Source organism: Giraffa tippelskirchi, chromosome 6 (assembly GCF_054371585.1).
Source record: "Giraffa tippelskirchi isolate mGirTip1 chromosome 6, T2T-mGirTip1v1.2.pri, whole genome shotgun sequence".
Taxonomy (NCBI): Eukaryota; Metazoa; Chordata; class Mammalia; order Artiodactyla; family Giraffidae; genus Giraffa; species Giraffa tippelskirchi.
Window position 1 is genome coordinate 120,683,158 of NC_137280.1, and position 25,284 is coordinate 120,708,441.

The following is a 25,284-nucleotide window of genomic DNA, read 5'->3' on the forward strand; positions in this document are numbered from 1 at the left end:
ACACGGACGGGGGCTCCCTGTGGTTCTCATGCTTTCCTGCACTCACCCTCAGACCCACAACTGTGTGACTACCCCAGGCCCATCTCCCACAGCGCAGCGTGTGTGTTCTCCCCAGGGCCAGAGCCCCAGGAAGGTGACACACGGGGCTGAGAAGAGGGTGTGCCAGTCCTGAAAGATTTGGTCCAGATCGACTCAATGGGCTGTCTTCTTGGGCTGCGGTTTCCAGCTGCCCTCTTCCTCTCTGGGGCCAGGCAGCTGGTTCTAAGAGCTTGTGTTGTTGGGATGGTTGAGCAGGGAACCGGCCAGCTATGGAGGTGTTTCAACCCAGAAGGCCACTAAGCTGAGGTGAGAGGCTTGCTCACCCCATGCACCCAGAAAGTACTGGGGATGCCAGGCTGTGGGTAGCACTCGGGCAGAGGAGGGAGAGGCCAGCAGCATGAGAGGATTAGGAGACGGTCAGAAGGTGTCCTGGCAGGAGCCGCACTGGGCTAACCAGGAGAGAGCCTTTGGCAGGGGGTTGGGGGGCTGTGCCCCTGCAAGGGTTGATGTGTCCCCCATGTCCAGAAAGCCCACCTGGAGAGGAGAGGCAGTGAGTGCTGCCAGGGGTTAGCTTTCATCACATCGGAGAGACCCCCAGGGTCCTTTTGATGTTAGGCTTTTCCAATTAGTCCACTTCCTCCCAAATGTGTACACTGTCAGCAGCAATGGAGGAGGGTCTTGACTTGGTGAAATGCGAGGGGAGTCCTAGATCTGACCCTCCCCAGCCACAAGCCTTGGAAGTGCCTTCACCCCCAAAACATTTGCAGCTTTCTGACTCCATCCCTCATTTCCTCCTTCATGCTGAGATGTCCCTGCTTTCATCTGTCCCTGCTCTCCCACCTGCCCGGCAGCCTCCATTTCTCCTGTCATTGTCTCCCCTCCTTCCCCTCCACATGTGGCCACCGGTAAGTTCACTCTTGGGGACCTGGTTTTCTGTTGTCCTCAGTGAAACCCCGGTGAGCCATTGAGCTCTCCTGTGGTGTTTTAGAATGGAACTCAGATGCTGACACTGTGGAAAGAGAGTCTTTGACCAGCATGAATGAAGGTGCCAAGGCATGCAGGGTCAGCCCTGTGCCCTCAGGGGACCCCAGAGATGAGGACTACTTCGAGGAGAAGACTCCTCCTCCAACTCCAGGGAGTGTCACCCAGGCATTTTTAGAAAGAAGCTATGCTTTGTGAGACTTGACCCCATCCCACTTCCTCGACCCCCACCACAGAGCCCCGGTATTTATCAGACAAAGCCTGAGAGTCCGTGCATGCGTGTCCCCAGTCCTGTGGGCTTGAGGCTTGTGGCTCTCCCTACGTTTAGCTATGAGACTCTGGCAGACACTCTCCTTTGAAAGAGTGCTTTTCTGCTCCCTAGGAATTATCCCATTGGTTGGAATTGTGTGAGATTTAAGGAAACTTGGAGATCATCTGGTTGAACTTCACCTTCTTTTGTAAATCAGGAAACTGAGACCCAGAGAAAGAAATGAACTTTCAAGGCCACCCTGCAAGTTACTGATAGATGACAAGCCTAGTCTCCTAATCCTATTTAGTTACCTCACGTTGCCTTTGAAAGGCAGTCAGATCTCACTTTTGTTGCAGACGATGACTGGTTTCCAAAAATAAAACTGTGAGTCAGTCGAGATCAGTCCTGAGACCACCAGCCTGTTTCACCCTTTTAAGCAGGGCTGAAAGGTTCAAGAGGACTGGGATGGGAGGAGGGCTGAGAGAAAAGGGGGGAAGAAGGAGTCAGAAGGATGCAGAAAGAAGGACAGAGAAGAGTGCGTGTGATGTCACTCCTCAGAAATGTCCTAGGGGCTTGTTCCTGGCACAGGGACACCTGTAGCTCCCTGGCAGCCTGAGTATCCTAATCTGTGTCTGAGACAGCCCCCTGGATGACAGATGAACTGGTTCACATGACACCCAGAGCTTCCCCGAGACAACTCCAGTGGAATTAGTGACAGCAGAATGTCCCAGCTCATTGAGAGCAGCACCCCCTCCCTCCTACCCCCAAAGCTTAAACTTCTGCCCCATCTGCCTGCTTCTCTTCTATCTATAATGTCATTAAACAGCCTGTGAGAGGCTGTGGTGAGCAGTTCGGAGGTAAACCCACTGTGATTCAAGGCTATGTTCTCTCCTGTCCTGAAGGACAAATGGGCAAGAAAGGAAGTGGCTGGACATGGCTCTTGGCTTCAGGCCCCAGGGTTGCCAAGGAAGGGGCTGTGCTCACAGCGCTGGTGCAAGAGTGGCCTTCGATGGGACAGGGGGTTTTGATATGAAGCTGGTCTTTCCTGGAACACTTACTTCCTTGTGTTGCTCTTTGAAATCTTCAGTCTTTTGGGTTTCCCTGGGATGTTGGGTTAACTGAAGCTTTATGTTTCAGACCTCCAGAAGGTGGTGAGTGTGCCATGATGGGCTGGTCTAAGTTTTAATGTCAGGTGATGTCAAAGTTTAAAACTATAAACTGCCAGTCTTGTTCATCCATATACAAAGAATCTCACAAACTGGCAATATCAGTTACCTCCTGGAAGGAAGATTGAAGGATGAGGGTGGATGGAGAACACATTACTATCGAATCCTTTGTAGATTTTGAAACCATATAGAGGTTTTCATTGATTAAAATTCTGTTTTTAATTTAAGGAAGCAGTAAGCATCTTGATACGGAGAAGGCAATGGCAACCCACTCCAGTACTCTTGTCTGGAAAATCCCATGGACGGAGGAACCTGATAGGCTGCAGTCCATGGGGTCGCGAAGAGTCGGACACGACTGAGCGACTTCACTTTCACTTTCCACTTTCATGCATTGGAGAAGGAAATGGCAACCCACTCCAGTGTTCTTGCCTGGAGAATCCCAGGGACGGCGGAGCTTGATGGGCTGCCGTCTATGGGGTCGCACAGAGTCGGACACGAATGAAGCGACTTAGCAGCAGTAGCAGCAAGCATCTTGATAAAAAGAGCTTTGTTTTAATTGTAAAGTTTGGTTGTGAAAATGGAATAAAACTTGATGATCATAAATATGCTACCCTTCATGGTTATTAAGTCAGAGAGCTAGAATTTCATGGGCTATTTAGTCCGATGACCATCACACAGTACATGTCTACGTCTTATAGATGAGGAAACTGAGGCCCAAAGAGGAGATAAGACTGTATGGCAAGGCCCGGGTTGGTTAGTTAGTGGCAGACTCAGAACCAGAAAACTCCAGAGCTCCTCCTCCTCCTTCCTGCTGCCTCTCAGCAATTGTTCCCACTGGGTTCCTCATGAATTATACTGGAGATAAATTTCAGGTGAGGATGTTTTCTAATGCCACTGTGAATATGCTGCCACAGTCCTCTGGCTGTATCCCAGTTGCATGACTGTAAATGACGGCATTGCTAGTACCATATACAAAGCTGAGGAGGTATGACAAGCTCCTTGCCAATGAGAGGTGCAGAGATGACCGAGTGTGTGATCTCCTCCAGGAGCAGGCTGTGTGCTCGCCCCATCATGTCCCTTCCCAGAGCGAGGACCAGTGACACGGGAGGGGAGGGAAGCCCTGCCTAATACATGTGTGTGTCTCATTGCAGAGTCATCAGCTACGAGTGCTGTCCTGGGTATGAGAAGGTCCCAGGAGAGAAGGGCTGTCCTGCAGGTGAATAAGCCTTGCCTATTGGTGCAGATGGAGGGGAGGAGGGAGGGAGAGAGGAGGGCCCATGTGAAGGACAGCAGAGTCTGAATGGGGGTCTAGAGGAAGGAGGCTGGAAACAGCCAGTTTCCCATGGTGTCCTTCCTGTGCAAGCCGACCTCCTTAACACGCTGGAGAAACAAGACTCTGGTCCTGACCCGCCTGTGCCCTCCACACCAGGCATAGGCTCCTGCCTTTGTGCTCTCTGGCTGCAAGAGATTCTAAATACATCCAGCATTGCTGAGCAGCCCTGCTGGAGAGCAGACAGGGCAGGCCTGGCCTCCAGCTGGGCTGGACACATCAGGCCACCCCACCTAACTGTTGGAACCTGGCCCCTTTGGAGCTCATAGGGATGGGAGTAGCAGGCTGGCTTTCCCGGAGTCAGCCAAGGGTACCATCTGGGCCCACAGACAGTGTGGTACCTGTGAATTCACCTGTGTGAAATCAGATCCTGTCCTTTAGTCCTGCACACCTCTGGGGACCGTGCAAGGAAGATTTTTTGTTTTAACTTTGAAATCTTTGCTAGTTCATTAGTTGAGAGTGTGAGATTGAGGTTTAAGAGGTAGGGGGGTGATTTGGTTGGTACCAAGGTCACAAAGAGGGTGACAAGGGCAGGGGCTGCAGCCTTCCTACTGAGTAGCAGGACAGGCCCAAAACGTGGGAAGAGAAGGAACTGGAGGGGGCGGGGTGCCTTAGGGCCTTAGTTTCAGCTCCTTTAAAAGGAACATGAGAAACTCCCGGTGTGAGAGGAATGTCCTCCAGAGCTTCAGGCTATTTCAGGAAATAACATTTTTTACTTGCAAATACCCAGAGCACTTCTGAGATCTCTTTCATTCTAGTGGAAGCCATTAAGGAACCAGTTTCAAAAACAACTAGATAAGTCCTTAAGACTAGCTTGTAATTGGGCTATCTGTTTCTGGTGTATGTTCCTACCTGTGTTATCTGATTGTCTATGAACAAAAGCTTTGCTCTGCTGTAGTCAAAAATGACCGATCCCTTGAGCTCACATAGGGAAGCCCTTGGCTGTGGAGCTGTTCTGAGAAGCACGTGACTGGTCTCTTGGGCTCCCCACAGCAGGCTGTCTCTGGCCTCCTCCAGTGGGTGTGCTCAGACAAGGAAGGGTGTGGTCTGGCCGCGGGAGTCCCCCAGGCCATCCCTACTCCATCCTCTGCCCCTGCAGCCCTGCCACTCTCTAACCTGTACGAGACCCTGGGAGTCGTCGGCGCGACCACCACTCAGCTGTACACGGACCGCACGGAGAAGCTGAGGCCCGAGATGGAAGGACCCGGCAGCTTCACCATCTTCGCCCCCAGCAACGAGGCTTGGTCCTCTTTGCCAGCTGTGAGATGACCTCCTTATGCCCAGGGCTCTCATCCCGGGGACCGTCTTACTGAGACTGCAGTGGTTTCCCACCGTCTCAGGACATGTCTTCTTTAAGCCCTCAGATAAAGCCGTGGCTCTTGAGCTAAATATACCTCCCCAGGTGTCTACCAATGCCCCATCCATTTAGGTGGCAAGACAGGTCTCAGTGCTCACAGAGGAGAGGTCTTTGGAGGAATGGGGGTCCCCGGGGCAACTTTCCCAGGGTGGCAGGGCCCCATCTGTTGAGCATGGGGCCTGCAGCCCCCTCACGGCCATGCTGACCCTCCTCCTAGGAAGTGCTGGACTCCCTGGTGAGCAACGTCAACATCGAGCTGCTCAACGCCCTCCGCTATCACATGGTGGACAGACGGGTGCTCACGGACGAGCTGAAACACGGCATGGCCCTCACCTCCATGTACCAGAATTCCAACATCCAGATCCACCACTATCCCAATGGGGTAGGGAGTCCTACTTCCACGGCTCTGCCCCATGCCCACCCTGAGCCAGCGCCTGGTCCATGTGTGGGCGGGTTTCTGGGGTCGTGTCCTGCAGGTGAGGTCATCTGTGGACAGTCCTCTGCCTCCTGCACCTGCTTCTCCACATTCCGTCCTGTGGTTTCCCCTCCTGGGGCTTCTAGGCTGTGCCTCCATGGTGTTAACCGCTCACGCTCACTCCTTTTCTGGGCAGATCGTGACCGTCAACTGTGCCCGCCTGCTGAAAGCAGACCACCATGCAACCAACGGCGTGGTGCACCTCATTGATAAGGTCATCTCCACCGTCACCAACAACATCCAGCAGATCATTGAGATTGAAGACACCTTTGAGACCCTGCGGGTAAGGGACAACCCCGGGGCGGGGGAAAGCCTGGGGATACACCACCTCCCAAGAGGGCCTTCTTCTGTGGGAAGGGTGGAGGATGTCTCTATGCTCATGGGCATTTAGGTGACCATGGAGCAAGTTCCTCTGATGCCCATAAACATGGTGAATTTACTAGTTAGGTGGTCAGTTTGACCACAAGAAGACATCATAATCTTCTGCTGGGAATGTCCACCTGCCGGACTTCTCCCTTGTAAAGTTTCTTTTCCTTGACTCCCCTGGAAAGTTCCAAGGTTGTGGCTGTAGCTGTACTGCAGCCTGGGCATGCATTGTGCGTTCCGGAGTGGGAAGGCTCCTCCTGCCAGGGGCTGGTACTTACCTGTGGGACTAGAGAAATGGCCTTTCAGGCTGCATGGTCTTCTGGATCACATGTCCCCACCATGGGATCCTTGTTCCATTCATACCTCCTGTTTCTTTGGAGCCCAGACCAGCAGAGAGGCCACGAGTATAGACACAGGAGCCTGGGAACTGACATCTGGCTTGGCTTCTGCCTGCTCTGAGTCCCAGAACGCTGTTCCGGTCCCCCTGCCCAGCAGGCATTTATCTTACAACTGTGGTGGCAGGCGGGCGTTCCTCTTAGCCACAGCTGCCCAGAGGAAGTTAGCACAAGCTTCCCTGTCAGGGTTTTTGCCCTGATTCAAGGAGAACTTCCTGACCACAAAGGATGCCAAGTGGGAGTGGGGTGGTTCCTCCCCTGGAGATCTCCAACACAGAGAGACAAACACCCCCAGGCTGGGCTGGCACTTGAGTGGACTCAGGAGGAGGCTCTGGGGGCTCCTGGGGACCCCATTGTCCACCCTCTTCCCCTGCCTCCTTCTGGGTCACTCAAAGGTTGGGGGTCTGCAGGGGGCTGCTGTTCCCACAAACTTGGTGGCACAGCTTTTGATTAGTGGTGGCTGATCCCCACTGAGTAACTTCCTCTTGCTGTTCAGATTTTGCAAATATTCCTTGCTTTCTTCTTCCCTTTGGCTCTCCCTAATACCCGTCTTTTCTTCTGCTGACATGTACTCATTAAGCCCCTGCTACTTCCCTAGTGTGTTCAGAGGAATAGAGGAGAATAAGTCAAAGTCTGTCTTCACTGGCACTTACATTCTTGGGAGACACAGACAAGAAACAGACAAGGCCGTCACAGATGATGCTGAGTGCTGTGAAGTCAGGCAGTGAGTGGTGAGCAGGGGAGACCCATAAGGTCTAGTTGGTCAAGGAGGTGACTTTTGAGCTGAGGCCTGAACATTGGGAATGGCCAGTTATACAAGACATGGGGGCAAGAGCTAAGTTGGCAGAAGGGAGAGGGGGAGTAAGGCTCAGAAGCAGGGCGAGCAAGGAGGCCTGCAGGACTGAGTGAAGAGCACTAGGGAGCCAGCAGGTGAGGTGGGAGTGGCCAGGCTGGAGGGGCCAAACCCGGTGGGGCCTTGGAGACTGGATGAGGACTATGGCTTATCCTGATAGCAGTAGGATGCGTTTAGAAGAGCCGTCTGGCTGCTCTGTGGAGAAGGGGTTATCATCCTTACGCTCACAGAGCTCACACACATAATCACCACCCAACAATGACTGAACTGCAACGTGAGGACAGCAAGTTGTGCGTGTGTGTCTAATCCAAAGGTACTTGTTTTCATCAGGGGGTAGTAGGCGGGGCAGGCTGGGGTAGGGATGGAGGGCAATGCCAAGCTGACTATCTAGAGAAATGACATTTCCGTCAAAGCCCAAAGAAGAAATAGGAGGCAGAGAAGCAAGGAAAGGACAGAGGGAACACTGCAGGGCCAAGGCCCAGGGTTGGAAAGGAGGAAAACAGGGCAGCAGCTAAGGATGACCAGAGTGGGCGGAGCCCCCTGGAGGGATGGGAAGAAGTGAGCCTTGGTTTGGTTTGTCTTTACATCTGGGGCTTCTACAAAAGCCGGGAACCCTCCAGAGGTGCACTGGTGAGACCACTGGCGTGTGCCTCCAGTTGGTGAAGATTCCCAGAGCCCTCAGGGAATGCTCCATCTGCTCCCTGCCCACAGGCTGCTGTGGCTGCATCAGGGCTCAACACTCTGCTCGAAAGTGATGGCCAGTACACACTCTTGGCCCCTACCAATGAGGCCTTCGAGAAGATCCCCGCTGAGACCTTGAACCGGATCCTGGGGGACCCAGAGGCCCTGAGAGGTGAGCACCCTTGGGCTGCTGCTGCGGCTGCCTCATTAGAGTAGCCAGATGAAGCCCCAGGCTGGTTCTGGTCCAAGACCTGCCGCCTGCCATCCTGTCCCATTGCTCCTGGCTGGACCCTGTCTCCGCAGAGACCAGAGCAGAACCCTGGTCAGAGGGCCCAATAAGGAGTCCAGCAGCCTTGTCTAGGGACACAGCTGGGCTGAGGAAGGATGCAGAGCTGGAGGTCCAAAGTAAGGTCTGGCCAGAGTCAGGAAGAGTTAAAGGCCCAGATGAACAAAGCCAGGGCAAGGCTGCCAGCATGGACAGCAGCTTGGAGGTGTGGGGAAAGGGTGGCCTGTCCTGACATCCTTAAAATGGAATCATCATGCTGACCCTTGAACTCTTCCTGTGTCTGGCCAGGGGACTCAGGGATAGTCCAAAATTATAATTAAAAACCGGTAACAGTCAGCTCTTGATTCTTCATTGCTCAGTCCTTCCTCACCTTCTTAGGCTGGTAAGTTAGGTGGAGCATTGGTTACTCCTAGAGGAGAGTGAAGGACCAAGCTTATGAGGGAGATTAGGAGGGGAGGCCAGACTCTGCCACCCTCCCCCCAGCTCCAGGACTCCTGAGACGCTGCCTGTGGGTCCCTGAGTTCCCTGCAAAGGGAAGTAGATCCCTGGTCCCCTGTGTACCCCAACCCTCCAACCACACTTACTCCTCCCAAATATAATCCAGGGATGACTTCACTTCTTTTGAATCTATTTAAACCCACCTTTGAAATGTGCTATATAAAATGCCTAATGCATTTCAGACACCCCATAAATGTAAAACGTTCTCCTTGCAGCTCTGCAGAGATGGGAAAGGGCACATTTCTGAAGGCACAAATGGGGAGCTGTTGTGTCCAGACATTGTGGGGCCAGGAATCCAGGCTGCCAAAGTGAATGCAGTCCAGGTCAGGGAAGGTTAAGTCTAGTTGGTGTGGTGGCTTAAAAGCAGGTCGTTGGGATCTGATGTGCTGAGTGCAGTGATGGAGATGCTCCCAAGGTCACGGGGATGAGGACGGCGGGGGGTGAGGGAGGGGGTGGTTCCCGCAACCTGAGGGTCCTGAAGGCTTCCGAGGAGATGGGACTTAGGTGCATCGCAGCATTTTAGCTTTTTATTTAGAACTGTTTTCTCCCTAAAACATGTTTTGTACCAAGTACCTTTTTATTTTTATAAGTATCAGAACACTTTCTTATAAAGTGAGAAAACACCCCAGGTTTATCCCTTTTGCACTCCTGCCTTTTCCCACTCAGGAAACTGTTTGCTTAAAGCCAGGGCCCTCTGTGAGGGGCTGTGGTGGCAAGTGGGGAGGCAGGCAGTCCTGGTCCCCCTTACAGAAGGCTGGTGATTAGCGGGTTAGCTGACAGATGAGAAGTGGCCCTGGGTTGGTGTGCCCATTGGCAGACTGGCTTCCAGCCTTGGCCTGGCTTACCCTCCCGTCAAGTCCCCCCACCCCACCCTAGCCTTCCCTTTCTTCCTGGAGAAACTCAATCCCCAAGACCTCATTCCCATAGCGGTCTTGCAGTCCTTTGTCTTCCCCACTGGCCGAAGCTGGTCTGTGCTGGCTTTTATGGCCTTCAACACTTGTGCTGGGCCTCAGAGCTTCCTCCTGTGTGTGACAGTATGGTTTTGGTTCCCACACTCAGGACACATTGAAACTTGCCTCTGTGTTGAGAACACAAGACAGAGGGCCCCCATGACCCTCAGTCCTGGAACAAGCTCTGCCTGGCAGGGGATGGGGTACATCTCCCTCCACTGCTCCTTGTAGCCTCAGCACCCCCAGGCCCTGCCCTAACGCTAAAGCAGCACTTGAACAAGCACGATTCTGTTTTTGCTTTACGTATGGGGTGAGTGGGGCAGCAGAGACCATGGCTTACTGATCACCATCCCCAACCTCTCAGATCACAGCAACTAAGTAGACCCTTGTGTTTCTGTTTGTCATTCAGTTGTGTCTGACTCTTTGCAACTCCATGGACTGTAGCCTGCTAGGCTCCTCTGTCCATGGGATTTTCCAGGCAGAAATACTGTTTGCCATGCCCTTTGCCTGGGGATCTTTGTGACCCAGGGATCAAACCCGGGTCTTCCACATTGCAGGCAGACTCTTTACTGTCTGAGCCACCAGAGAATTGCGTTCAAACAAACAAAAACAAGATCTTCAGATAATTCAGAACTTTCATATGCTACAGTTTTTCATCTTTTCCTACCACACTTCATTTTTATGAAAGGTCAGTAGATAAAAAATCCCAAAGTAAACACATCTGAGGTTTTCCATCCGGGTGGTTCAGATACACATAAGAGAATTCACCCTGAAGTTCAGGTGTATGCTGTGTGTTAAGTTGCTTCTATCACATCCGACTCTTGTGACCCTGTGGACTGAAGCCCACCAGGCTCCTCTGTCCATAGAATTCTCCAGGCAAGAATACTAGAGTGGGTTGCCATGCCCTCTTCCAGCGGATCTTCCTGACGCAGGAAGACCCATGTCTCTTACATCTCCTGCCTTTGCAGGCGGGTTCTTTATCACTAGCGCCACCTAAGAAGCTAATCACTAGCATTTGTTGGGCATTTACTCTGTCGTCAGGCACTGTGCTGGGTGCTTAGATTTAGCTTCATGTCATCCTTACACCAGCCCTAAGAGATGAATGCTGTGTGTGCTTCCTCTTAACCAGTGAGGAAGCTGAGACTCAAAGAGGCTCAGTGACTTGCCCAGGGTCCCACAGCTGCTAAGTGGCTGAGGTGAGATTTGAACTCAGGCAGTCTGACCACAGAGCCCTAGGTAGTTTTAGAGGCTAGGCTAGGAAGCGAGGAGGAGAAGGATCCAGTCCATGTGGTGCCCCAGGCTCATCTGATTGTTAGCCTCAGAGATGATGGAATCCTCCCAGCTGTGGACAGGCGGCGAGGTGACGCCTGAGGTCAGCCTGGCCGGCACTGACTTGACCTGTGTCCTGTTCGGCCCCCAGACCTGCTCAACAACCACATCCTGAAGTCGGCCATGTGTGCCGAAGCCATTGTGGCAGGGTTGTCCTTGGAGACCCTGGAGGGCACCACGCTGGAGGTAGGCTGCAGCGGGGACATGCTCACCATCAACGGGAAGCCCATCATCTCCAACAAAGACGTCCTGGCCACCAATGGCGTGATCCACTTCATCGACGAGCTGCTCATCCCTGACTCAGGTGAGCCAGGCCTCGAGGGCCTTGGGCCTGTCCGGTCCACTGTCCCCTGTGCCACCCATGGTGGTGTGCCTGGGGGAATTCAGGGATCTTGGGAGCTGTTTCCTTGCCTGTACCTGGCTCACAGCATCCCAGGAGAGATGGCCTGGGCACCTGGCAGGTTTTGCCAGATTGTGAAGAATCTAGAGCTGCAGGCTTGGGAGTCCAGGCTTTATCTTGTGAGCAGGGTAGGGCCATGGAAGGTGTCTGGGGAGGCTCAACCACAGGAGCCTTTCAGAAGCTCTGCCTGTTCTGGTTGGGCACAGAGGGCCATTTGCTGACCTCAGAGCATTTGCTTTCTCAGTTGTGCCCAAGCATCTTAGGGTCACTGGCCTAGGGAGAAAAGAGAGAGTAGACTTTGGCTTGGGCTCCGTTCAGCATCTTTGTGCCATCTTGGATTTCCAGGGAGTTCTACTAAGAAGTAAGAGGATTTCATAGGGGAAAAACCAACCCAGAAGAAAGCTTTCCATGGGTGTGGTCACTGGCACTGTCAGCTCTTCAGAAGCCATGGCACAGACCATGTGCTTTCTTCCTCCCCAGCAGCAGACAGGACCCCAACCAAGGGCTGGGACAGAGGCCCCCTGCCCACCTGAGCCTCATTGCACTTCCCCATCCAGTGAGGTTTTCTGGGGGACCATTCCCCCGATGTCACAAACCTTCTGTGCCCCAGCAGCGTTTTAGAGGGGTTGTTTGCTCAAGAAATGACATTCCTGCTGATGTATGTCATACTCTGGGATGGATGAATGGTAAATGAAAACAGCACTTTTAACTTTTGAACCCACTTTCTCCTTCCTTGTAGCCAAGACGCTATTTGAGTTGGCTGCAGACTCCGATGTTTCCACAGCCATTGACCTTTTCCGACAAGCTGGCCTCGGCTCTCATCTCTCCGGAAATGAGCGGTTGACCCTCTTGGCCCCCATGAATTCTGTCTTCAAAGGTATCGTGGGGAAGGCAGCCTGGCACATTTGTCCCTGGGGGCAGCTGTCCCTCTGCTGTCACCTCCGCGACATGCTGCCCGATTTATAGCTCCCCACGGACTGTTCGTGCTTCCACCCAGCTCAGCCGAAAGCAGATGTGACTTCACCAGAAAGTGAAGAGGTGCTGCTGTTTCGTTTGGCAGAGCAGAGGATGCGTATGGGGACCTGGTCCTCAGAATTGAACTGTGCATCTGTCGGGAGAGCAGAGTGCTCCCTTGTTGTTCTCTTTGTGAGGTCGATTGCCATTGTGACAGTCGGGAGGTCATAGTGAGGATACAGCTGAGCCACGGCCATGGGGAAGGGCAGAGAAGGGCCAACTTGTGTCCAGGCCTTCTCTTCCCTCTTAGGGCAAAATTCCAAACACACTTGATGATCTCAAACTTTTTTTTTCTTTTTTTAATTCACAGAAGATACCAGATGTTAAGGAATATTGGCAGCCTTGCTGGATTTCTCAATCTCCATTTCCAAAAGGGGGATCAGGCTTTCTGCTGCATGGTCTCTATTCTCTTCATTTCCAAAGTCGGTTTCAGACCTGACCACACCTTTTCTTGCAGATGGAACCCCTCCGATTAATGCCCGGACGAAGAATTTGCTTCTGAACCACATGATTAAAGATCAGCTGGCCTCCAAGTATCTGTACCATGGACAGACCCTGGATACTCTGGGAGGCAAGAAACTGAGAGTTTTTGTTTATCGTAATGTAAGTTCTGGGTCCTAAATCATGCTCTTTCTTTATCTCAGCTCCAAGCAATGGAAGTTATATTAGTGTTTTTAAAAAAATAAAGTGCTTATTAAGTAGGAGCTTGCCTGAGAACTAGTTTCTAATAAGGAAGGAAGGAAGGAAGGAATTTTAGAAAGAATATCTGATATCAAAGTATCAAAATGGAGTTTTGCCAAAAGTGTCTGACCCCCTTTTGTGGAGGCCTTTGGGAATTAATTGCACATCTGACTGGCCTGGCTGGGTAAGCAGCTGTCCAGCCTGAACCCAGAGTGATGAACGAAGGGAGGAGGTATAGAGGGTTTGGATCCGTCTTAGCTTTTGTGAAGAGAGGTCGCCTGAACTAACCACACAGCCCTCCTTGACCCAAAAGCTTCTCTTCTCTCTTCAACTGTTTCTTCTCTCTCTTCAAACCCACCTATTACCTTGGCATAGCAAACAGGAAGTACAATACAACATAGCCCTTGCTCAGGACCAGCCAGCACCATTTGGCTAAAGATGGTTGTCATCTGTTAAATGAATAGATCAGTAGACTCTGTCACTTCATTTGATCATTGTCAATGGCCCTCTCGTATCACACAATAATCTCATTATGAGCCCTGTCTGTAAATTTCTTGGGGCCTCGATGGCTCTTCTTACCTTAAGGAATACCATTTTTATTTTTTTTCTTTCTTGGAGAAAGCACATCCTTTTATCCTAGTCTTAAGGCTGCGCCCCATATATATTCACTGATCTCTGTGGATGAAGCCACCAGCACATGCCCTGAACAAATCGGGAGGCCCCTGCTTTGGGTGGGGAGTAACCTGGCCTTTCTCTGCACCTCTTACAGAGCCTGTGCATTGAGAACAGCTGTATCGCAGCCCATGACAAGAGGGGGAGGTACGGGACCCTGTTCACCATGGACCGGATGCTGACCCCCCCAATGGGGACTGTCATGGACGTCCTGAAGGGGGACAATCGCTTCAGGTAACTGGGCCTATGCCCAGGGGATTTCTGCCATGTGGTCACACTAGGGCAGGACGCTGGGTGCCAGTTGTCCGTCAAGCTTCCCACTTCTTCGGGGGTTAGTGAACACTGGCTGTGCACCGATGTGACCTCCCTGGCCGGGGATTCAGAAAGGATGAGGGTCACCTTGAAAGCTTAGGTTGAGAAGAAGGGTTGCTTCTGGAGGGTAATCTTCAAGTCCATGGGAAGAGGGAGGGGCTGCACTTTTATCCTCAAGTTCGAGGAAAGCATCCCACTCTCCTTTTTAAGTCCCAGGGAAGCTGAGCACGCCTGGCTCTGCGCCTGTAGTGAGTCGCCCTGTGAAGTGTCCTCTTCCAGGCCCTGGCAGTTTCCTGGCTTCTCCTTCTCGGACTCCCAGTGACACTCTGGTTCCTTGCCCTGCTCCCTCCATTTCTGACCTGTTCACTCACCACTGGGTGCCATGACATTGAGTGGTTCCTGCCACTGAGTTCAGCCACCTGCATAAGAACCTGGGAGACCACCCACCTTTGCCACACCCCCAGCCCCCAGAATCACGTCCCCAGGGCCCTTGTGGCTCGGTCAGTCTGTAGGTCAGTCCTGCTCTGATCTCTCCCTTTGTCCTTCCCCCTCTGGCCAATGACTTGTGGCTTGTCACTGAGCTTTGCATTTATGGAGAGAAGATGCAGACTGGGATTGTTCCCTGTTTGTACAAAACCCAGCAAGGGTGTGAATGCCAGTGCTCTGGGCTCCACCTGCCCACAGTGGTGCTGGATTTGGGCACATGACAACCCCCTCCACCCACCGGCAGGTGATGTGTTCCATGTGTGTATCCACAGCATGCTGGTGGCCGCCATCCAGTCTGCAGGGTTGACCGAGACCCTCAACCGGGAAGGAGTCTACACGGTCTTCGCTCCTACCAATGAAGCCTTCCAAGCCTTGCCCCGTGGAGAACTGAACAAACTCATGGGTAAAGACGCACCTAAGTACATTTGTCTACTTTTCTCAAATAACCGTTTCAGTCAGGATTCCAGCAGGAAACCATTGGCAAAGGGTTTGACTGAAAGGAATTTAAGATTATTTGCAGAGCTGTGGGCAGGGTTAAGGGACCAGGAAAGGGTGATGATACAAAGGGGTGAGATACCTTTTGATGTTTATCACCGCAGACCTGGGGGTGCTTGAGGAAGCAGGTGACTGAGGGAGGGCATGACCCGGGAGACCCTAGGATGAGGGGCACAGGACAGCGACTGGAGCCACACACTGCTGAGGTCAGAGCCATGGCAAGGGGGCCTCTAGGTGCCACGGCCTCCCTGAGCAACCTCCTGGCAGCTGGCTGCATGAGGACAAGGGAGCCTGAATGATGCACTTCACGGCAGTCAGCCTGTCTGGGCAGCAAACAAGATGGAGAAGAGGAGAAAGGAATTGAGGATAGATGACAACCAGCCCAATCAGCAGGGCATGTCTTCCCCTGAGGATCTGTGAGAACCTGCTCATGAAGCTGTCGCCCTACACCACGTCCCCCTCCTCGAGATGAAAGCTTTACCAAGAAGCTAGTCAGGGCCCTGAGCAGTTGAGTTGGGATGTTTGAGAGACAACCTAGTGGTTAGGAGCTTGGGCTCCCGGATTATCTGAAAGCAGGTCAAACCCTGGCTCTGCCAGGGTTAGAGTGACCTCTAACAAGTTGCTTAGCCTCTATGGGCCTCAGTTTTCCCATTAGAAAGTAAGAGTGGTAAGAATACCTTGCTTAGAGTGTTGTGAGGATTAAATAAACATTGCCTGTGGTGTTGGGCATGCGTTCCCCCATCAGTAACAGCGTCATGGCCATGATGATGGGAGGTGGGGTGGGCTTGCGGTGTGTACGCTGATGCGTGCCTGGGAACCAGACTGCCCTCCCCCCACCACAGAAAGGTGAGCCTGAGGAAGAGGAGGAAGGACCTCAGCCAAACTTTGGGGCCCACATCATCTATACCTCCCCTGCCTCCGCCACTCCAGAGTGAATAGAAAGCTCTGGCAGCTGTGAACTGAGTTTGTGTCCTGTTCAATTTTCTTTATTGCTAAATGAATGCCTGTGTCTATGGTGCTGACATGTGTTCCGGAGGAGAGAGGAGAAGCTCATTCTGAACATAAACTTTCCATTCTCTCTCTGTTCAGCAGGAATGGAATATTCCCCAGGTGACCCAGCCTGCTCGGCTTGCCTTTCATTTTCAGTTGTGCAGGAGCTGAGGGAGGGCTTGGGCAAGGCTCCCCAAACATGCCCTCCCCCAGGCTTGCAGGCAGGATTAGACCCCAGCATGCCTAGGGGTGACGGAGCCCATCCAGGTGTCCGAGGTTGACCCAAATGTTAGAGATCTAGAAAGAAAGAGACCCCTCCCACCCCAGAAGCCAACTGGGCTCGGCACCTCCAGGCTGTATTTTTGTGGAAGAAGAACTTGTCAGCTCCAAGCTCCGGGTGTTTGCAAATCACTTGGTACCTGATGGCTCCATTCCATGGCACTCGTATGAATTCAGCAATAGCCAAGTGAACTCCCCACAGTGCTTTCAAGCTTCCTCTGTTCTCAGTTTCAAGATGCTGGAAATAGCCATCCATGAGCCCTGGGGGTATCCAGCCATTTGGCTGGTAATATGAGTATTGGGAAGGCCATGATGAAGCTGCAAGGGCAGCTGGCGGCTTTAAGAATTGCCTCCCACACTTAATTGGGGAAATGCCTGTGCACCTTTATGAGCAATTGGCTGCTTTCCGCAGTTGGTGGAGAAGCTGATGTGGGCTGGAAGGAATGCTGAGACGTGATGAGGAGGGACGCCGCGGAGGGATACCCCCCTCGGCCCTGACCTCATCGGCTCCATAGCTCCTCCAGACTGCAGCTGTCGACTCTTTTAAAGTTCTCCCTTCAGGAAACAGCCGTCTCAGAATATGCATTTGAGGGCAGAATGTGTAAACATTTCAGTGCTGTGTTATAACTGTTGGGAGCCATGCTGATGATGAAATGTCTCAGATGCCGGTGCTGGAAAGACCCCTGGCTTCCCAAGCAACTATTTAGTCATGGAAACATGAGTCACACTCATAGAGGAGTATGGATTAACTCCTTCTCAGCATCACAGAAGCGTGTACTAAACCTAGCAGCACGGGTAGTGTCAAATGCATGGGTAGCTTCATGGCCACCGTCATATGACTTGTTCCCCTGATCATTATGCAAATGATGGGGTAGAGGGCTGAGCAAACAGTAGGTACTCAATAAGTGCTTATTACCTGGGCAGGGGATTCTCTGTTATAGGGGTGACCACCTGCATCTTCTCCTTTGGGCCCTCCTTGACCACACCAGTTACCAGCCTTAGGATTAACTCTGCTTTCTTTTCCCACACACCTGCAGGCAATGCCAAGGAGCTTGCCAACATCCTGAAATACCACGTTGGCGATGAAATCCTGGTGAGCGGAGGCATCGGGGCCCTGGTGCGGCTGAAGTCTCTCCAAGGCGACAAGCTGGAAGTCAGCTCAGTGAGTGTGTGTAACAGTTAAAAGGCTGGCAGTGCCCTGCCACTGGGGCTCCAGGACACAGCTCATCCCTAGGATGGCATTAGACACACACTGTGTTTAAGATGCATCTTGAATCTCTGAGTGTATTTTATCAGAAAAGAAAAGAAAAATGAGTCTTCCGAAGAAATTAAGGGAGATTGTGCTTAGACATGAATAAGCACTTCCAGATTTGCAGGGGAATAAAGCATCTAATAGGCATCTGAGAGAAGCTATTAAATATAACCCCCCCTTAAGGAACTGATAAGCAATTACTTACATGTCTTGAAAGATCCATTCCCACTCCATCACCCCCAAGTCCAGGGCCTCACTGAGCTGTACCATGAACCAAACCAGCCCAGAAGAAAAAAAAAAAGGCTTTTTCTTCTGATACTTGATCTGTGCCCCTTCCCTCACTCTGCATGTTGATGATACCCATTCTCCTTTGGAGCCGCCTCAGAGGGTCCCTACCTCAAAGTGAAGCTGCTGGGGCCTCCCTGCCTACACCGGCCAAGGCCACTGACTGCCCCACCCTGCCCTACCCTGTGGACAGCCACCTTGCAGCATGTGGCCAGCTTAGCTTCTGCTCCTCATGCCTCTCCTGGCCTCCAGCCATCCCTGTGCTCGCCAGCTTCTCTCGGGAGTGTGGGAAGGCAGGCAGCGGGCAGGGATGGCCTGACCTGTGACTTCTGCAGGCTATCTGAGAGCCTCTCAGCACCTGGTTCGGGGTGTCAGGGTCCTGTTGGTCTCTGGCTTCACTTCCCCCTTCCCCCTTGGGTCTGATTCGTGGGTCTTTCAGGAAAGCCTGAGACAGATACACCCTGTGAGAAAATCTGAAGCCAGACATGGAGAAAAAGTGGAAAGAACCCTCCCCCCAGAGCTGGACACCTGGCTTCTGTCCCCAGCTGTCCTCCTCCTCAGCTTAAGGTGGCACTTGGGCTCTCTTGAGTTTCCCATTCTGTCAAGTGGGGCCTTAATATCTACCTTCTCACCATGCACTGCTGTGAGGACTAAGTGAGTCATACAAAAGAGCGTTTGTGAATTGCAACGTGCTGAGTCCACATAAGGGATTAAATTGAACCCACCACAACAAGGACCTACTGTATAGCACAGGGAACTCTGCTCAGTGTTATGTGGCAGCCTGGGTGGGAGGGGAGTTTGGAGGAGAATAGATACATATGTGTATGGCTGAGTCCCTTTGCTGTTCACTTGAAACTATCGTGGCATTGTTAATCGGCTATACTTCAGCACCAAATTAAAAGTTTAAATAAATACCTAGAACCCACTAGACCAGTGGTCTATCACTGGCAGTAACTATTCCAGTTACTGGAGTGTTCTTAGTACTTCGCATAGGATCTGGCATCTAGAAATGCTCAGTAAACATTTGCTCGGTTGAAGAATGGATGGAGATAAGCAGGGTCCACGTTCAACAATCATTGTCTCTATTTCTCCCAGAAAAACAACGTGGTGACTGTCAATAAGGAACCTGTTGCTGAGGTGGACATCATGGCCACCAATGGCGTGGTCCACGCCATCTCCAGTGTCCTGCAGCCTCCAGGTAAGGCCCTAAAGGACCACATCCCACTCAGCCTGCCACCACTCTGTCTCTGCACATGGCCATTAGCACTCAGTAGAAACACTGCTCTCGGCAAAGATGAGAATGAATGTGGAACGTGCAGACTGAGCATCCGTGAACAGCATGGCTGGGGCTGGTTAAAAAGCGACTTAGAAACTCTCAGCCCAGATGCGCTACACCAGTAACTGAAGGAGAGCTATCTCTCTGCTGAATTGCCTCACTGTCTCAGCCCCACGCAAACAGAGCCCAGTTGTTTTTCACATGTTGGTGCTGTGAACGTGGGTCAGAGCACATGCCTCCTATAGCATCCCGCCCCGGCTGAGCTCTCTTTACCTCCAACCAAGTTACAGTGGAGCCCAGCCTCTCCCCTCACTTGTGCATTCACCTTTCTTTGAGCTCTCTCCCCATGGGCTAAATTCCTCCACAAGTTCAGGAACGTTATGAAGGCAGACTTCATCTGAGGATGTAAGCCAGAAAACCCAACAGTGCCCCTCAGTCCTGGCAGTTCTGAATGACATGCTAATCATTTCTCTCTCATCCAAGCTGCCTTTTCTTTTATCTGCAGCCAACAAACCTCAGGAACGAGGTGACGAACTTGCAGACTCTGCGCTTGAAATCTTCAGACAGGCGTCTGCATTCTCCAGGGTATGATGCCAGCTCTGTGGGCCCCTGGCCTGAATAGCTGTGGGTCCTGTGCTCGGGCCCGTGGAGGGGACTCTCCTGTCTCCTTTGGCTGTCTGTCCAGGGCTCTCCCGTCATTTCTCCCCACTCCCATTGGAGTATCCTTAGCTCTGGCTGGTGGGGAGTTTGGAATAAAAACCTAGGAAGCCTGTTTCCTTTGTGGGTGATAGCCCAGGCCTTCAAGCCTCTGTCTGTGGGGAAGCTGCAGCTGGTGAGAATCCATCTGACCAAGAAGGACAGCCCATCCTGAATTTTCCTGATAGTGGGCTGGCCTGTCTGAGCCTGGGCCTCCAGGTCACTCTTCCATCTTCTGTGACATAGCCCAGCGTGGCTGATGCCGGGGCTCTGCTGGGCAGTGGTGTGGGTTCTGGATTCTGGGCCAGCTCGAAGAACCACCCCTCTTACCCCCAGCCTCACCTCCCTCTCAGAGCCTCTTTGACTTTCTGTGCTGCTTCTCCTGCTCCCCAGCTTGTCCAGGGATCCCATGCAGGCTCCCTTGCTGCTTTGGGTCAGGTGGAGTCCCTTGGGAATATGGAGTGTGTTGCAGGAAGTTTGCATTTTAACACACAAGGCTGCAGAAGGTGGTCCTTAACCCAAAGACCTGGAGGTGAAATATGTCACTTTACGTTTGGACAGAGGGGGGTCTCCTTAGTGCTCCCTGAGGAGGGTTCTTGGCCCAGAGTTCCTGTCGTGATCGCCACCCCTTGTGTGGTCCTAGCTCCCCAAGGTCCAGATGATAGTCTGGGGAGAAGCCTGGCTCTGGAGCTCCACAGGGGCTAGCAGTTCCACAATTCCCCTTCCTCTTCCTCACCCCCACCATTTTTTTCTGAGTAAGGATGGCCCTAGGCAAAGCCAGTGCCATGAGCAATTGTAGGTATAACTGCTGCTAGAAACCTTGACACCTTGTGTTTCCTTTCAGGCTACGCAGAGCTCTGTGAAACTAGGTAAGTCTGGTCTGGGTTTGACGTTCTCATAGACTTATTTAAGTCTTACCCCTAAACAGGCCAAAACCTGCCATCTGCTGTCTGTAGAAAGAATATCATGGTGCCATGAAACACGGCCTTTGGGGTCAGGCACAGAACCCCTGGTTTCCTTCTCCATAAGATGGAGATGATAAGAGTACCAACCTTTCAGGGTTGATATGAGGTTTTGGCTTTGGGAACCTGGGAATATTGCACGGAGGCTTGGCAGGAGCCTATGGTGAGGATATGGTCCCAAGCTGGGAAATGGAGGGTACCTCAGTTCCGATCATCACTAAGTAAGATTGGAAGTTTTACAAACCAGAAAGCATATGCTCTGTGCAGGAGAGGGTGGCAGAGGAAGGCTGTTGGTCTCATGACAGTGTCCTAGACAGACGTGGGAAGTCTGCACCTTTCTCACCTCTCCAATGTCTCTTTTTCAGCCCCTGTCTATCAGCGGTTATTAGAGAGGATGAAGCACTAGTGCGAAGGACCGCAGGAGGAATGCATTTCAGCAGCTCCCTGCCACTTTCTCTCATTTTGCCAAAGAGACTGAATGTTTTTAAAACCAAATTATCACACTTTGATGTCCATGGGCCACACCGTAATGAGATCTGAGCCTTGGGAGGGTGGGGGGTGGGGAGGAGGGAGAGAGATAGACTTTTCATTTTTGCCCCCTAAACATGGTGGTTAGCCCACTGCAATGCAGAGTCCTGGATGTCACTGCCTGACGTTGACTTCCAGCAAGGACCTGTTGGAATTTCCTGCCTGTGCCACGTACACTGGAAAAGGGAGCCAAAGTTTCTGAAGCTCACAAAACATGAATCAGGCCATCCAGCGTCGCGAGGGCGACGTGGCACGGTGTTTTTAAAGCTCTTTCACAGTTGGAGAAATGGCATCCTTATAAGCTATGAGTTGAATGTTTCTGTCAAATGTTTTTCGTGCCTCCATGTGGGTTGGACCCTTCTGTGTGACCCTGTCCACTTAGAAAAGAGAGGGTCGGTGAGCATGAGGAGCTCAGGAGTCCCCAGGTGTGGCAGAGCCATGGTGTGTTTGTAATAATAAAACCACAGAAACATATGTGTACGTGGATGGGAACAGTGTGCTGGCCTGGGTATTCACAGGGTTGGGATTCTGTCTTTTGGGGCTGTGACATTCCACCCACTGAAATTCCACCAGGAGCAGCTAGGCGAGAAGCCCTGAGGGATGGTCTATGGGGATGATCATGGCATCGACTTCATAGGTCCACCGTGAGAATGAAAGGACATGGTTCTTATAAAACACTCAGCATAGCGTTAAGTATCCTTATTCTTAACCGTGCTGTCTGGAACTCCTCAGGATTGGGGCAGCTGGGAGCCTTTTTGTAGTGTCTTTCCCAAAGGCATCCTGCTTCCCTGGAGACTGGGACAGTCCTGCCCTCCCCACTTCACTCGGCCAAGGCTGACTTAAGGGACCCAACAACCCAGAGATGGTGCTGCCAGGGAAAGAGCCGTGGAGGAGCAGACACAGCCCCTCCCCAGTATGGCTCCACGTCTGCGGAAAGACAGCCGTTACACATCATCCAATACAGTCATCCATGCCTTCATTCCTTAGATATGAGTGTTAGGCTTGGTCAGGAGACAAGGCCCTGTTCTCAAGGGGAAGAGACTCATTGATCTGCTAATGGCACTGCCTGTCGCCTGCCCATCCACATGGACTCTGAAGGACTCCGTGACAGGCAGGAAGGAATCTGAGCAAGTGGGGCCTCCAGGAAGTGGGAGGAAGTAGGAGGAATTGAAGGGGCTGACCTAGGGGTGGTGAGGGGGAGGTCAGGCTGCAGGAGGCTGGGGAGATGTCCCGAGAGGTGAGGGTTAGCCTTCTGCACATGCTTGGTCGGGCCACCCGCCCCTAGGGGTTCCTGCAGGCTTGGCTACTTCTGACGCCCTGCTCATGCTGGGGGTGCTGCAGCTGTGCTACTCTTTGAGAACCCACATCCACACACCTGTGTGTTGCAAGATGCCATCAGAACCCAAAGAGGCTATTAGCGTAACTTTTAAAGATCCTTTCGTGGAAAACAAAAATCACCACACAATTCCTTAAAAATGTCCAAGCCCCACCATCTGTCCCTGTGTCCCCAGCCCGGTCCCATCCCAGCCTCCTCCATAAGCAGGGCTCTGTCCATTCTACCAGCTGGATAGTCCTCCTTGTGACAGAACCATGCACAGCCATGGCCCTCCGTCCCTCTCCCAGCCAAAGAAGACTGAGCTCCCTTTTGGGTTCTAAACATCCCCACCCCTGCATTTCCCAGAGACTCAGGCTAAGCTTAGGTGCTGCCATCTGAGGATGGACACCCAGGGCCAAGGGGTCGGCCTCTGGATGTTTCCAGGGAGGGGTGAGCACTGGAGGAAGGTGTGCGATGCCCTGTGTTGTATCAGAAGGTAAGAGAGCAGCCAGGAGGTTGCTGAGGCCACGCTGAGCCCTGCCTGCTGAGCCCCAACCAGACAAAGAAGGCAGAGGAGAAGGGAAAGGGGCTCTGCTTGGTTCCCTTCACTCCCCACTGTCACTCTGAGGCTCCCAGGCCTCTGAGCTAGAGAGGACCACAAAGACCCTCAGCATCGAAGCCCCAGGGCTTTCCCATAGGAGGCCAGGTCAGTGATGGGGCAAAGGAGGGGCCACTGCGTGGCTATGCTCCTGAATGCATTATCTTTTCTGTGTCTTCCGTCAGCCCTGTGAAATGGGTAAGGACTCATGTGTTGCTTCAGTCGTGTCTGACTCTTTTGTGACCTTATGGACAGTAGCCCACCAGGCTCCTCTGTCCACGGGATTCTCCAGGCAAGGATACTGGAGTGGGTTCCCGTTTCCTCCTCCAGGGGAACTTCTGGGCCCAGGGAGATGGAGCCCGCATCTCTTGCTTCTCCTGCATTGGCAGGCAGGTTCTTTACCAGTAGCGCCATGCAGGAAGGCCAAGGACTCATAGAATCTCTACTTTACTGCTGTGGAAAAGAAAGCTCAAAGAAGTGAGGTAGTTTGCCAGGTCACAGTGTAGGTAGGGACTGAAACATAAACCAGACCCTAAACAATTAGCCACCCCTGTGCCCCACCCACCCTAGGGTCCAATGAGGAGGAGCCCTGGCAGCCATGGACGAGTGGGGCACAGGTGCTGGGGGGCCTCCTGGGGAGACCCGGTGGCCTGGGATCTCCTTGCACAGCCTAGACCACCACTTGTTTACCTGCTGCTGGGGGGCCGGGAGTGGGTCAGTACCAACTGTGGACACCCCGGCCATGTGGATGTCAGCAAAGAAGGGAGACAAGAGGGAGTTCCCCTGTGGAGGAGAGTACCTTTGTGCTTGAAACAATAACTCAGTGTCATGGCCTGAGCGGAGCTGCCCGGAATATTGTGCTCAGAAAGCTTTCTAAAGCCAGGAAAGAAGGCCACGGAATGAGGGTTGGGCCTGATGCCCTGCCCCAAAAAGTCAAATGGGGCCGCCTCCCTGGCTGTCCCTGCCTGGCAAGGAAAGGAACACATCCGCTCGACGGGGTCCTCTGTTCACTTCCCAGACTGAGCCAGTTCAGAGAATAAGTGCAGGGGTGGAGGGAGTCTGGGATAACCCCCTACACACCCACACACGCACCCGTACTCCACCCCCACACACACACCCAATGGCCCAAGAGGCCCAAAACGGAGCCTCGGGCACAGATGACTTGCTCTTCACACCTACTCCTGGGTGGTGGGAGGACTGGGTGAGGAGGAAGGGAGCAATTGAGGTATGGTTGCCGCATGGGAAACTTCCAGCTCTGGCCTGTTGGAGACAGGCTCCATAAAGCCACCTGCACCCCCAGGCAGCTGCAAGGTCCCTGCCATCAGAGCTCCATCCATCACAGGCGTGGCCGAATTGACACTGAGACCTGCAGAATGAAGGGCTAGAGAAGAGCGTTTGACTGAAAAAACAGTGTGCATAAAGTCCCTGGCACATGTGGCCAGAGGGGAGTAGAGAAAATTCATCTGCTGAGATAGATATCTGGGAGTCAGACCATGCCTGACCTTGTGGGCTGCGGTTATCCTTCAGACCATGAGGAGCCATGGGGGGTTTTAGTTGAGGGAGAGAGATGATGAGAGGTGTGTCATGATCAGATTTTTTTTTTTTATTGTGGTAAAATACATGTAGCATGGAGTTTACCATTTTAACTCTTTTTAAGTGAATAATCCAGTGGCATTAAACACATTCACATGATTGTGCAACCAATTTCCAGGATTCTTTCCATCTTTCATAACTGAAACTATATCCGTTTAACTTATTCCTCATTTTCCTTTTCCCTCAGCCCCTGGTAACGACTGTTTGACTTTTTGTCTTTATGAATTTGACTACTCTAGAGACTTCATATAAATAGAATCATACAGTATTTTTCTTTTTGTGACTAACTTCTTTCACTTAGCGTAATGTCTTCAAGGTTCATCCTCATGGTAGCATGTATCAGAGTTTCCATCATTTTCAAGGCTGGATGATACTCCACTGTGTATATACCACATTTTGTTTATTCATTATATTCATCAGTGGACAGTTGGATTGCTGCTGGCTACTGTGAATAATACTGCTATGAATGTGGGTGTACAAATGTCTGGCCTTGA

At 52.2% G+C, this 25,284-nt stretch overlaps 1 protein-coding gene across 2 annotated transcripts in view; it reads left to right on the forward strand.

The window, feature by feature from the left end:
- The window catches only part of TGFBI (transforming growth factor beta induced), a 35,350-nt gene extending 13,592 nt beyond the window's left edge, over nucleotides 1-21,758 (forward strand). The window contains exons 3-17 of one of the 2 annotated variants that reach the window (XM_081495600.1): nucleotides 3,588-3,652; nucleotides 4,866-5,026; nucleotides 5,341-5,505; nucleotides 5,735-5,881; nucleotides 7,924-8,065; nucleotides 11,048-11,260; nucleotides 12,096-12,233; nucleotides 12,828-12,973; nucleotides 13,821-13,957; nucleotides 14,794-14,924; nucleotides 17,323-17,447; nucleotides 18,918-19,020; nucleotides 19,604-19,683; nucleotides 20,639-20,663; nucleotides 21,122-21,758. In XM_081495600.1, the coding sequence (XP_081351726.1) occupies nucleotides 3,588-3,652; nucleotides 4,866-5,026; nucleotides 5,341-5,505; nucleotides 5,735-5,881; nucleotides 7,924-8,065; nucleotides 11,048-11,260; nucleotides 12,096-12,233; nucleotides 12,828-12,973; nucleotides 13,821-13,957; nucleotides 14,794-14,924; nucleotides 17,323-17,447; nucleotides 18,918-19,020; nucleotides 19,604-19,683; nucleotides 20,639-20,663; nucleotides 21,122-21,162 (1,819 nt within the window). In that variant the 3' untranslated portion in view covers nucleotides 21,163-21,758. Of the gene's footprint in view, nucleotides 1-3,587; nucleotides 3,653-4,865; nucleotides 5,027-5,340; nucleotides 5,506-5,734; nucleotides 5,882-7,923; nucleotides 8,066-11,047; nucleotides 11,261-12,095; nucleotides 12,234-12,827; nucleotides 12,974-13,820; nucleotides 13,958-14,793; nucleotides 14,925-17,322; nucleotides 17,448-18,917; nucleotides 19,021-19,603; nucleotides 19,704-20,638; nucleotides 20,664-21,121 lie in introns of both variants that reach the window. The other variant, XM_081495601.1, reaches the window with a different exon arrangement.
- Nucleotides 21,759-25,284: the final 3,526 nt, after the last annotated feature.